This window comes from Exophiala xenobiotica, assembly GCF_000835505.1.
Source record: "Exophiala xenobiotica strain CBS 118157 unplaced genomic scaffold supercont1.1, whole genome shotgun sequence".
Taxonomy (NCBI): domain Eukaryota; kingdom Fungi; phylum Ascomycota; class Eurotiomycetes; order Chaetothyriales; family Herpotrichiellaceae; genus Exophiala; species Exophiala xenobiotica.
In genome coordinates, this window is record NW_013562494.1 from 4,783,647 (window position 1) to 4,795,769 (window position 12,123).

Sequence of the window (12,123 nt, forward strand, 5' to 3'; positions counted from 1 at the left end):
GGGATGCTCCGTCTACTCGAAGGCTAAGTAGAAGAATTTTGTCCACGTTTCAATCTGAATTCTTGTGCTTGTTGCTAAACAGTGAGTAGTTACTTGCCCGTGCCTGTCGTTTTGGGCTGGTGAAGATAGCAGACACAGAACTCAGGTAGCCCCTAACATCCAGTCGCGTCATGCATTCGTCACATCAAGACAATCAATCATCATCCCATTCGCTCTCTCAGAACGTCTCAGCATGCACAGAAAGCACTGCCGTGGAAGGAAATGATGCCGGCCGACTCCGCCTACGCGATGTCAAACATGCCACGATTGTGGACATCGACACATCAAACCCCATCCGACTCGCCTCTAAAAGGCCATCTATCGACGAGTTAACCTGCCTCGGACCTCGTCAAATCATGAAATCCACTTCCGCAAACAGAACCGACCTGCGATGGGTTCACTTACCCGCGAACTGCATGTCATGGGTGGAAGACTTGATGGCCGCCGTCTGCACAGAAAAAGGTCTTACCGTCCCCCGAAATGAGGACGGCACTAGCCAAAATCCTCTGCTTCGCAAGGATCTTTGGGCTCATCTGTTTCACGGTAAAGCATCCAGTCAGATCCACGCCCGTTTCATGGGGCCCGTATGCACCCCTTTTTCTCTCTCGGTCGACGACGAGGAGTCCGGCTCCGATGGCAGCGCGACACGTGGGACGCTGGGTAACCTTGTGCTGTACATGCCCTTCTTGCACTGGGAGTCCTTAGATGCCTGGACGGAAAGGCAAGAGTTGATTGGCGAGGTCAAAGAAGGGAGACCGGGGAGGCCTCAGGTCGATAGGGACTTCGTCAGGACATATCTGCCTCATAAAACGGCACCACTGCATGATCGGCGGTCTCTCCATCAGGCGTTCTACCATTTCTCTGGCCTCACGAGATCGGTGCCGAGGGTGGATCAAGTCATGGAGAAATTCACGTCTGGGAGGGGTGACCAGGATGGATGCGCGAAACTGATAGTTGTGGATCAATTATGGCTCTGGTTGATCAAAGGCACACGAACGACAAACGAACAAGATAAAGATGGCAATGGCTTGTCAGCGGACCCAGATCTTGTCATCACTGCCTTTCCCGCTCGGTTTAACGACCGGTATGATTCCGCCAACATTCACCGCTGCATTGTCGAACACCTCGAACGAGGTCTGCAGCCTCCCCTCAAGAAAGTGGAGGATCTGGTGGCTTTGATAGTGGAGCACTGTACGGGCGTCTTCTTCCAACGCCAGCTCGAGAACGACAAATGGTTCCTCGAGTTTTTCGCGGCAGCAATCGGGGAAGTGGTAAGCCCTCCCTCTTCCTTTAACTTATTTCCTCACCTCCCCTAACGCCAATATCAATGCAGCGAGAATCCCAAAGAGCCGCCTTTAATGCCTTTTGCGCTGCCTCCCGTTCTCTCCAAAACCGCCAGCAGCAACACACCATCTCCTCTCCACTGTCCGACCCGTCTTTGAGCATCACCGAAGAAACTTCCCTCGTCTGTCGCATCAAGGCCATCATTGACGAGCTCACCTGCATCGACTACATCTTGTCGCGACAAGAAAGCGTTCTCCACTCACTTACACGTGCCCAACCCAAATCACGCATGCTCCGCACCGTTGCTGAAATGGTGAAAGAGCGCCGCGTAGCATGGGCGTCGCTCGCCTCCACCGCTGAGGCCTCCCACTCTGAAATCCAGTCGCAGATGGACCTCAAGCAGAAACAGGCCAATCTTTCAGAGAGTAGGATGTCGAGGTTTCAAGCTCAGGCTTCCGCCTCACACTCACGCATAATGCTCCTGTTTACCGTCGTCACCATCATCTTCTTGCCGTTGTCCTTCCTGGCAACGTGGTTTGGCATGAATATCGAGGATCCCAAAGCCGGGAATCTGAAACTGTACCAGATCGCGGCGATCATATTTCCGATCTCAATGGTCCTTGTAATGGTGGCGCTGGCGTTTGCGTTTAATGAAAGGCTGAGGGCCGTGGTCGTGAGAGTGCTGGAGTCCTTTTGGACTGTCTTTTCCGGGACGGCACCTACAGACGAGGATGGAAGGTCTTGGAGGGATCATCACGATGACAGCATGGAGATGGTGTAATATAAAACATCCCACCTCGCCTTAATGTGATATGATTTCTGATGATAGCCACGCGCTTCTTAAAGTATTCGCCCATGGGTCAACTCTCACCATATGCAATAATGGAAGCAGCAAAAAGTCACGGGGCAAAAAGATCACGCCCGTTCACGCGTACGGAGACAATCGACGGATCTTTTAAGGAAGCAGATGGCCACCGAGGCAGAGGAACATCCGCCTAATTGAACCACCAAGGGTGTTATGGTGGAGAGGACCGAAGTCCGTCTTTTGATCCTGGCTTGGGTCTAGCTTCGGACGAGTCCTCACGAGCTATCCAACTAGGCCATCTGCTACCTACCTGAAAGGTGAAAACAAATGGATCACTTTGATATATAACCCATGAATATTGCCCCTGTCACTCAGTCACGTGTTGTGATTGTGGGTCTCATTCGCCTTCATGTAAAGATGGTTCGAACAGAAATCCAGGTACTTCGCGATAACAGTCTTAGCAATCATGAGGTACAATTTCGGGAGGTCCTGGGTGAGTGCCATATATTGTCCAAAGGTCCCATAGGAGGCGATGTGATGTTGATGGTGCGAGATGCTAAGCCAACAACCAATGACGTCGCTCAATGTTGCGGTCTCGGTAGCCTTCAACACCAGATTAAGATGCCCCAGTATCCTAAATTCCAACCCCCTATCTAGCAGTTGCATCACGGACTGAAACAAGGATGCATGCTTTAAGCTGACTACAATACTGGTTGTGTGCTTCCAGCCGTTAAGCTAATCGTGGTACATTTCGACCATGAAAGCCACGAGAAAGTCCGTGGCTTCAGCTGCGCGACGTTTACGGCTGCGCACATCTTGCAGCCCGAGCTCAAATTCGCGCTTTCTTTCTCCTCCAGTGTCCTTGACCGGCATAATTCGAGGTCGGCCTTCATCTGAGCGAGTATCAATAGGTCCTCCATTCACATCGCGCTTCTCTACATGTCACTGTCCATGGCTACAACAACGAATCCAAAGAGACTCAGACTCTTTCCTCGGCGACAGCGCTCTCGAGGCATCGGATCCTCAACTGACGGCCAGGGATAGCAAACTCACGTGTGCCTACTTTGACAAAAACGGCTCACTCGTGTCCGAGCACAAAGAGCTCACCAAATCAAAGATAGCCGAACAATTCGAGCTCCGACATCGAGATCTACGCGACATCGACCTGCGATCGGAATCCGTAACCCGCATTCTGATCCGGCCGGCCACCATTCTTCTCCAGTTCTTCGATCTATGCATGATCATCCAGGCCGATGAAGCTCTCCTCATCAACCTCCGCAGCTCCGCTGATGAGCGCAACGACGACTTTGCGCGGCGCATGTCGGCCAAAGAGCCTGCCGATCTTCCCGAACTGCCGTACGAGCTGCGCGCCGTCGAAGCAGCCCTTATGGCGGTCCTGTCAGCCCTTCGCGAAGACCTTGTCCAGGCAAAACAGGATGCCGAGCACAGCGCCCGACACTTGAGACTCGAGTCCGGTTTCGCCGCCGTCGGGCTCGACCTCTTGTTCGAGCACTCTCGAAAACTCGCCAAGATCGAGCAGAAAGCCCGTCTGGTGCGTGACACCATCCGCGAAGTCCTCGACACCGACGAAGACTTGGCAGGCATGTACCTCTCCGACAGAAAGGCAGGGAAGCCTCACCAGGTGACGGACCACCAGGAGGCCGAGTACATGCTCGAAGCGTACCATACTGCCGCCGATGCCTTGGTTGAGTCTGCCGGCGGCGCCATCGACGTCATGCGCAAGAAGGAGAATACCTTTCGGTCGAGCCTTGATGTGCAACGGAATCAGATCATGTTCCTGAACGCAAAGATCGGCATACACACGCTCGGCCTGGCTGGGGGCACTCTCATCGCCGGTTTGTTCGGCATGAACTTGGTCAATTACCTAGAGGAAGCACCGTACGGGTTTTTCGTCATCACCGGTGCGTGTGTGGTGATAAGCTCGCTGTTTTCAATATACGGCATGAGAAACATTCGGCGAATCCAAAGTCTGAAGGACATTAAGGGACAGATGGCTCCGAGAAGGCAGCCCAGAACTTGAGCAGATACATTAAAAATTCCCAAAATCAGCCCGGCTCTATGTGCCATTCCTAAAGAGGTGTACGCCAGGACCCGTGGCCAACGAAACAGATGTCCTTTGTACTATCTTTCACACCGGCAAAGCTCCATGGTCATCAGGAATAGCGACTCGAAGCTTTCGCCAGACTCGCAACGTCCGGGGCAACGGCCCGACTCGACTCACTCGAGACCACCTGCAAGGCCAAGTCTAGCTTGTGCCACTGATTCAGCACATCCTGTCGCTCCTCCTCGGTCGATGCTTTCACCTCTTCATAGCCCTGCGCAAAGTGCACGGCGAGGATGAAACTCAACGTGTCATCACCGAACTGCTTCTTCAGCGAGTCATATATCGCCCGCACTCCGTACGTCTTGCCGCTGATCGTAATACCCCTCTGACGGACGAGGAAGTGACCAATACCCTTGCCCAATCCTTTGCCAAAGCCTTTCCAGCCGCCTTTCCGAGCACCCTTGTACGGCTCGTACACAATGCCACCCCACGCTTTTGCGATATTGAGCGGGATGTGCAGAATTGCAGAAGCGTAAGAGCCCGCGGTACTCAAGACCGGGTTCGGTCCGCGGTCCCAAGTGAACTGGCCTTCTTCGAGAGGGTACTCGCACGGCCGGTAGAGTCGGAGCTGGTTGACGTCCAGAAGGCCTTCGTTGCTAAGGGTGGTTGCTGCGAATGCGCTCAATCGGACACCGGAGCCCGGCTGGCCTTGGTTCTTGATCCACCACACCGCAGGACGATTGGGTGCTACGGTACATCGGAGTCTGTCGACGTCAATTTGCCGGTGGAAGCTTGCCGCGCCGACTTCGCAGCCTTTTTCCTCTTTGATGCGCTCCCCAAGTTCGCGAGCACGCTCAAGCGTCGCAGGTTTGAGGGCATCGAGGATGGCATCAGCAAGTCTGTCGGCAGTGAGCTCTTTCGAGGGGATTGGCGTTGGGCCTGCGCCGGCACGAGCAACCATCGCACCCCAAAAGGGCTGGTCGCCGAAAAAGGGGACGATGACTGTCGGTCGGCCGAGTGCGATTCCCGCTGCTGTCGTCCCTGCGCCACCATGATGGACCACGCAGGATACTCGTTGGAAGAGCCAGTCGTGCGGGCAGTTGCCGAGCATGAAGACGCCTTCGGGCTTGCCGAGATCGTCGCCTCCTAGCCCGCCCCAGCCTTTTGAAACAAGGGCGCGTTGGCCGGTCTTCTTGACGGCGTCGAAGATGAGCTTGGTCATTGCGTTGGGGTCGTCAACGACGATAGAGCCGAAACCAATGTAGACTGGAGGTGGACCGGAAGCGAGAAATTCGGCCAGATCAGGGTCGGGTTGGTAGTTGGATCCCAATGAGAGGAAGTAGAACCCAGATATTGTAATGTGAGGGCCCCAGTCCTTGGGCTTTGGGATCAAGGCGGGTGACCTATCGTACATGGTCAGGCACTACACGGGAATAAGGCTCCAGTCAGTACTCACCAGCAGTATGTATACGGGATCTGCAGCCGGTACAGCAAATCCACTGCTGCGGCCTGAGATAGTAAACCCAGACCTAGCGTGTGCTTTCTGAACTTGTTCGTGATCTCGCCTAACCCTTCCCAGGTCATCATATCGACCAGCGTGTAGCTCATTTCATTCGTGATCTGTCCGCTGGCTTTGTTGGAACCACGAATATTGGCGATCGGTTGGGGAAACTCGCGAGTCGGCGACCACGGCATGCTACAATCAATCCTGGTTGGTACGGGGGTCATTCCAGAGGTGCAAGAAGAACGACTTACGTGAACATCAAGTGCAGCGGGATGCCTAGCTTCTGTGCACAATGAATATGCGCGAAGCTGGGAGGGTTGCCAATGATGGCATTCGCAACGAACGGTCTCCTTCGTGGACTTGGACCATTGCCGTCAGCACCTTGGACTTCATCAGAGTCGGCGCAAGATCTCCAGCAGCCCTCGAGAATCTCCGCCATGCCTTTTTGCCTCCTCCCCACGTCGCCTGCTTTCAAGGATTTGATCCCCGGAATTAGGCCCGGGTTCTTGACCATGAAGGCCATCAATTCGGCAGGATCGCCGCCAATGTCGAAAAATTCCAGCCCGTTTTCCTCGACGAACTTCTTGAACGTGCCGTGAGTAGCGAGCCGGACGCGATGGCCATACTGAGTCCTGAGGACCTGCCCCAGCGCAACGAATGGCTGAACATCGCCTCTGGACCCAACGACCTGCATAACAATGTTGAGTGGTGGTGGTGCTCGAAACGGCCTGCCAGCCTCGTCCACAAACGGCGGTGGCGGCTCCGGCTCACGAGGCTCTTCTTGTATGCGGTTCAGATCCAAGTTGATCTGCTCCAGCTGGGTCGCAAGTTTCGTACTCGTCCCCGTGATGTTGATATCAACCCGCCCATCATCTGCTCATTGTAAATGCGAAAGGCCATCGCTACCGAGGGGGAAGAGGCGAGCTCACCTCCTATTCTCGTTTCAGTGCTCAGACCATCCTGTTCGTGCTCAAGAGTGCCTGTAGTTGTATCGTAGGCTGAGGTACGCCGGAGTCTACCCGCTGCCGCCTCGTCGTTTGTTTCGTCACCGGAACCCATTGTACAGCTGCAATTCTTTCAACTCTGTGGACGCAAAACTCAAAGCATCGTCTGCTATGTGGCGTCCGATGGAGGCCTGGTGAACAGCTTGCTTCTTCGCATCGTCGTCGTTATGGGAGTTGTTGCAAGTCAGGTAGTGATGTGAAGAGAAGGGGGCCATAATGCACCAATTACATTACGGATTCATGGGCGCTGGATCATGGCCCAGCGGCCTCACTAGGTAGCTTATGGGCACCGCCGCGAGGTCAATGGCTTCCATCAGAAGTTAGCTCTGGGTTCGCGAGGCTTGATTCCACAGCCTAATTAACTTAGTGGCCGCTAGCCCACAAGCCTAAGTGCACGACTGGTGGACGCCGAGACGCCTTCCCCATCATTCATCCGCCGCTCTTGGACAATTTTTTTCTTCGAGGCTCCCAGATTTCTCACCGCACCGCAGTTTGGAAAGCCATAGCTGCCATTGTATTGCTCCTTTGTGCATTGCCCCTAGGAGTTGAAGAGCCACCATCTCCGTATTCCTTATTTCAGGCAGACTTCTGCCTCGAGTTTCGCTCAAGATGGGGTTAGCGGAGCCTAGAAAGTAGGTGCCTCTTTCGCTGTGAATGAGCATGTTCTCGTACATCGTGCTTCCACTCTGCTATGTTCTCGCTCATTACACGACTTCAAGTCTCTTTCGTCCTCTTCATAAAGAGTCCTGTGCGGCTTTGATTGCTGACTGCCTCACTAGACGCATTAAAATGTCCCACGACCCTCGCAATTTATCATGGTCGCAATCTTCCACCTCCTTCGGCCAGCGCATCATGACCCAGCATGGCTGGAAAGAAGGTCAATCTCTTGGCAATCGTGAAAGTGTCCATCTTGGTCTCAACAATACAGAACGTCTGGCTGCTGCTCGTGTGGGAGTGCTTTTCAAAGACAACAATCTGGGTCTGGGAGCAAAGACCAAGAGCAAAGATGTCGAAGGTCAAAGAGTTGGACTCGACGCATTCCAAGGACTACTCGGCAGACTAAACGGAAAGAGCGATGCGGAGTTGCACAAGGAGGAGAAAAAGGTCGAGGACAGAAAGTTGGCAATGTATGCTCGTGGACGATGGGGTGGTATGGTCTTCGTGAAAGGCGGAGTTCTTGTGGGGAGCATGAAAGCGGAGGATGAGCAAGGTAAATCACAGTCTGAAGTGGGCTCTGAGCACGACGAAGCAGACGAAAGACGCAAAAGAAAGGAAGAGAAAAGGCTGAGAAAAGAGGAGAGAAGGCAACAGAGAGAGGAAAAGGCTCTCCGGAAAGCTGCGACGAAAGCTCAAAAGGCAACGAAGGACAACGACAGCACAGCCTGTACTCCTCCTCAGTCACTGGTTATTCACAACTCGCCCTTGAGCCAACCTCCTGATGAGCCGGTGTCTTCGTCTCCGTCCGACGACGAGGCTCGGACAACTACAAAACAGAAGAGAAGGCGCTCCAGTACAAGCCAAGTGGATTCAGCCGTCTCCGAGCCACAGACTGTTAGCCGGCTCAAGATGCAGAATGGTCGACACCTTCTTAGGGGTCGTAACATCCAGGCGAAAAGGATGGCTTTCTCCGATACGAAAGGACTCGATGAGATCTTTATGAGACCGGATAAATGAGAATGGCAGACGGTGAGAACAGAATATCACCTTGTACAGACCGACCAACAGTGCCTCTAGGGACGCCATATGTTCAAAAATTGGTCCTTGCATCGATGGTCACTTGGATCGACGAGCAAGCCATCTTCACGAGCCCGAGCCTGCCTTCGACAAAGCACCCTCAATCTGCCTTGGTGGGCCTCCAGAGTTGAGGGACAGCGGATTTTCACCCACACCATTGCCGGTTTGGGCTGAGACTAGGCGATAATTACACTCACAGCACGAGCAGTAGACGTCACAGCCTGCGATCCGAAGATAACGATGAACGAGAAGGGTTCACCTTAATCCTCTCGCCTTCTGTCGTTGGTTGCGGTTAAGCTCTATTGAGCAAAGCCAGGATTAGCCAGGATGGCTGCGGCCGGCCAGCTTATGCACCAGACGGCTCTGGCCGTCATGATGAGAGAGACGGATATATAGGATGATGAACATGATGGGTATATATATGCTCAGCAGAGGGCAGCGACTTGACAAATATTTATCGCCTACAGTCCGAAAGTACCTGCAAATATCCAGGTGGGTACGGAGCCCTTGTGCTCAATGTGCGAGTACTCAGGGACGAGAGGGCAGCATGTGCTGAGGTTCGCGAAGGGGAGTGCCACTCGAATGTGAGGGTACCGAAGAAGCGGCCTTCCGACATCCTCCAGCGTATTATGATGAGCAGCCTTGCCCGCAACATGGTAGGGCCGTGTAAGATGATCGCCTCGGATCAATTCCTGCCGGAATGGCACATTGTCTGAGCAGAGCAGCGCTTGAAACAGCCATCGGCCATTGGCGCCCGACCAAGACACATTTGGACTTGCACAAGATTCAAAGGGGGTCAATATCAATACGAATACGAACACGAGTAAAATTCCATTGCATTTCGTATTTTTATATTCCAATCCAATGCGCTTTTGTACATACTTCTTAACCGCGAGATAAACACCACATCCACCCTTGAAGCCTACAGGCAAGGCAAGGCTCAAGAACATAAAGATGATCGCTTACGCCAGGAATAGGCTCCGCGGACATGTACCGTCTCTTCTCTGGCAAGAAGAGCGACTTTGAACCCAACCCTCATCCAATCAATACCCTCCTGCTTGGAGGGTGGGAAGCCGCAAATCTCCAATATCCTGCAATGAGACCGTCCGTATATCCTCGCCCCATCAAGAGTGAGCCTCCTTCAGGCTTTACCTTGAGTAACCATGAGTATATCATGACGGGGTTTCACTTTTGCGACTTCTGCGTATCAGGGACCTCCTCAGGAAGGTACCGCGACGATATATCATCCCCGAACAACTGCATGTCTCCCTTGCCACCCATACCCATGAATTCGTCCTGCTGCCTATTCGCAGCCGGATCCTCCTCCTTCTTCGCGGTGGCTGTTCCTGTTCCCTTGGATTTGTTCTTTGGCGTCCTGACAATCTTGCCGTTTGGGTTCTTCTGCCAGACTTTGACGCGGGCCGTGTCGCCCCCGTCCTTCCCGGGCATTTGCTGGCTATCGACGGGGACAACCTTGTTCACTTTGATGTCGTTGATGTCTGACAGTAGTGTTCGTTCGCGCTGGACCTTGCGCCTAGAGAAGTCCAGCGCGTGCATGGCGCCGGTCAGTCCATCGGTCGAGTCGGCCGGGTTGATGGTGCCTGCATTTCTGGTCCAGGGGTGTTCGAGACATTCGTCGACGGTAAGGCGCTTGGCCACATCCACGGTCAACATTCGGTCGATCAGGTCAAGAGCAGGATCGCCGATGGAATCCCAGTATGGAGAGGGATAGTCGAAGCGGCCCATCTTAATCTGTTGAGCGAGAGTATATGGATTGTCGCGCGAATAGAGTTCGTCAGAGAACGGTGGGAAACCGCAGAGACAAATGTATAGCACCACTCCGAGGGACCAGATGTCGACTGCTTTTGTGTATTTCCGATGGCGTGTGTTCTCCAAGATCTCCGGAGCGACATCTAACAGCCGAAATCAGCAACCCGTTCGGAGTCCGGTCAACAGCACTTACAGCTTGGTGTTCCACACAATGTGGTCGTAAACGACTCCTCGCCAATGATCTTGGCCAAACCAAAATCAGCCAACTTGACTGACAAGTTCTTGTCAGTTAGTAGGATATTCTCGGGCTTGATGTCTCGGTGAACAATGTTTCGCTCGTGAAGATATTTGGTACCCTGGAACAATTGCACAAAAATCTTTCGAGTCTCGGCCTCGGTCAATCTTTGCTTCGACACAATTAGATTGAACAGCTCGCCTTCGGCAGCGAGCTCCAAAACAAGATAGACACCATCTAGCTCATCAAAGGTCTCCTTCAAACAAAGCACGTTAGGATGGCTAACGCTCATCAACAGAGCTATCTCTTGCTGCAACCCTTCCGTTTGGGATTTCTGGGACTCGCCCATCCGTCTCTCAAACTTCTTGACAGCATATTTGAAGCCAGTGCACCGCTCCACGCATAGGTAGACTGTCGCAAAATGACCCTTACCCAATTGTTGCAGAATTCGGTATCGGGAGTTGAAAGCACTCGAGTCTCGATTTTTCGGATATCGAAAGACGAATCTGGCTTCATCGAGGATAGTGATTTCGTCTCCGTCCTCAAGTTCTCGTCTCTTGTTGCGGCCAAGCAACGCCTCGTTCACAAACGTTCCGTTACTGGATAAGTCCTCGAGTACAGCGATGGTGTCACCAAGTCTGCTCTCATTGAATACCAAGAAATGTCGGTTTGATACGGTCGGAATATCAATGACCATGTCGCATTCAGGATGTCGTCCGACAAGATAACCACCAGCCGGAAAGCCGACCACCTGTTTGTCTGCCTCATAATCTTCCTCATCTTCTTTGAGCTGATCCTTCCCGCGCTTTACGTTCTTGACGGTCGACCGACTTATCTCGAGGGGTTCTGTTGGAGCAGGACAAAAAGCTCTTTTCTTCAAGGAAAGTCGTTTCCCAACTCCAGTCAGAGGGAACAGATAACCCCAGGTGCCATCGTCATCATCTAAATCAAGCTCGACATCTCTTGGTGGATAGACAAACTGTGACAGTGGCTGTGTGTCTTGAGGAGGTGAAGATAGGGCATGCAATTGAGGTGAGGACAATGGAGTGACATGGCGAATCTGGCTGGGACGACCTTCTGGAGGGGTTGCTGTCTGCTCCTTGACTAACTCGGTTGCGGTGGACTCGTGGTTCGTTAAGGGCGAAGGGAGGTATTGATTTTTAATAGGAGTATGCTGCTTTACATCTTTCTGGGTTTGCGAGGATATCCTCTGGGATCGTCGGGGCTTCTTTATTTCTTGGTCGTCACCGGTACTATGCTACGCGGCGGTCAGATCTCACTCGAGGAAACAGTGCGAGTGTATTCACCCGGTTGCGCTTCAGGCTGCTCTTCTCCTTCCTAGGACCCATAAGACACTGCTCGGTGCCCAATGTACCACAAAAGCTCGATTGGTTCTCCTTTGCACGTGCTGTGGTTCGGAATGCTCTCCGCAAGATACGTTATTTGGGCGGAACAAGTGGTAACAAACGCAACTCGACGAAGACTGCGAGATCTGGCTGCCCGAGGCTTCAAATGTTCGATTCCCAGCGGCGGACGGTGATAGAAGCACTTTTTCGAGTTCGAGACCGGATGACGAGGAGATAATGTGGACAAGCCGGAAGACAGTTTCGACTGAGGTGAGTTCAATGCCGTGCAAGATGAGCAGCTTCGATTGGACGCAACGATCGAGCCGTTGAGAGGTCA

The 12,123-nt window shown here is 53.0% G+C and overlaps 5 protein-coding genes across 6 annotated transcripts; 3 read left to right on the forward strand and 2 right to left on the reverse strand.

The window, feature by feature from the left end:
* Positions 1-38: 38 nt before the first annotated feature.
* On the forward strand, positions 39-2,112 carry PV05_01875 (uncharacterized protein). The gene is made up of 2 exons (XM_013466923.1): positions 39-1,310; positions 1,373-2,112. The coding sequence occupies exons 1-2, from the start codon at positions 171-173 to the stop codon at positions 2,102-2,104; spliced, it is 1,872 nt and encodes a 623-aa protein (XP_013322377.1). The 5' UTR covers positions 39-170; the 3' UTR covers positions 2,105-2,112.
* A 640-nt stretch (positions 2,113-2,752) lies between these two features.
* On the forward strand, positions 2,753-4,747 carry PV05_01876 (uncharacterized protein). The gene has a single exon (XM_013466924.1). It carries the CDS (start codon positions 2,886-2,888, stop codon positions 4,167-4,169), a length of 1,284 nt encoding a protein of 427 aa, XP_013322378.1. The 5' UTR covers positions 2,753-2,885; the 3' UTR covers positions 4,170-4,747.
* Positions 4,119-6,881, reverse strand: PV05_01877 (uncharacterized protein). The gene is made up of 4 exons (XM_013466925.1): positions 6,627-6,881; positions 5,949-6,570; positions 5,650-5,889; positions 4,119-5,596 (listed from the first exon to the last, which is right to left on the reverse strand). The coding sequence occupies exons 1-4, from the start codon at positions 6,754-6,756 to the stop codon at positions 4,303-4,305; spliced, it is 2,286 nt and encodes a 761-aa protein (XP_013322379.1). The 5' UTR covers positions 6,757-6,881; the 3' UTR covers positions 4,119-4,302.
* A 291-nt stretch (positions 6,882-7,172) lies between these two features.
* On the forward strand, positions 7,173-9,268 carry PV05_01878. 2 transcript variants are annotated; one of them, XM_013466926.1, is made up of 3 exons: positions 7,173-7,333; positions 7,481-8,387; positions 8,436-9,268. In XM_013466926.1, the coding sequence occupies exons 1-2, from the start codon at positions 7,311-7,313 to the stop codon at positions 8,373-8,375; spliced, it is 918 nt and encodes a 305-aa protein (XP_013322380.1). In that variant the 5' UTR covers positions 7,173-7,310; the 3' UTR covers positions 8,376-8,387; positions 8,436-9,268. The 2 variants fall into 2 exon arrangements, with proteins under 2 accessions (XP_013322380.1, XP_013322381.1); XM_013466927.1 differs by having other exon boundaries at positions 7,481-9,268.
* PV05_01879 (uncharacterized protein) lies at positions 9,254-12,061 on the reverse strand. The gene is made up of 3 exons (XM_013466928.1): positions 11,748-12,061; positions 10,399-11,698; positions 9,254-10,348 (listed from the first exon to the last, which is right to left on the reverse strand). The coding sequence occupies exons 1-3, from the start codon at positions 11,787-11,789 to the stop codon at positions 9,621-9,623; spliced, it is 2,070 nt and encodes a 689-aa protein (XP_013322382.1). The 5' UTR covers positions 11,790-12,061; the 3' UTR covers positions 9,254-9,620.
* Positions 12,062-12,123: the final 62 nt, after the last annotated feature.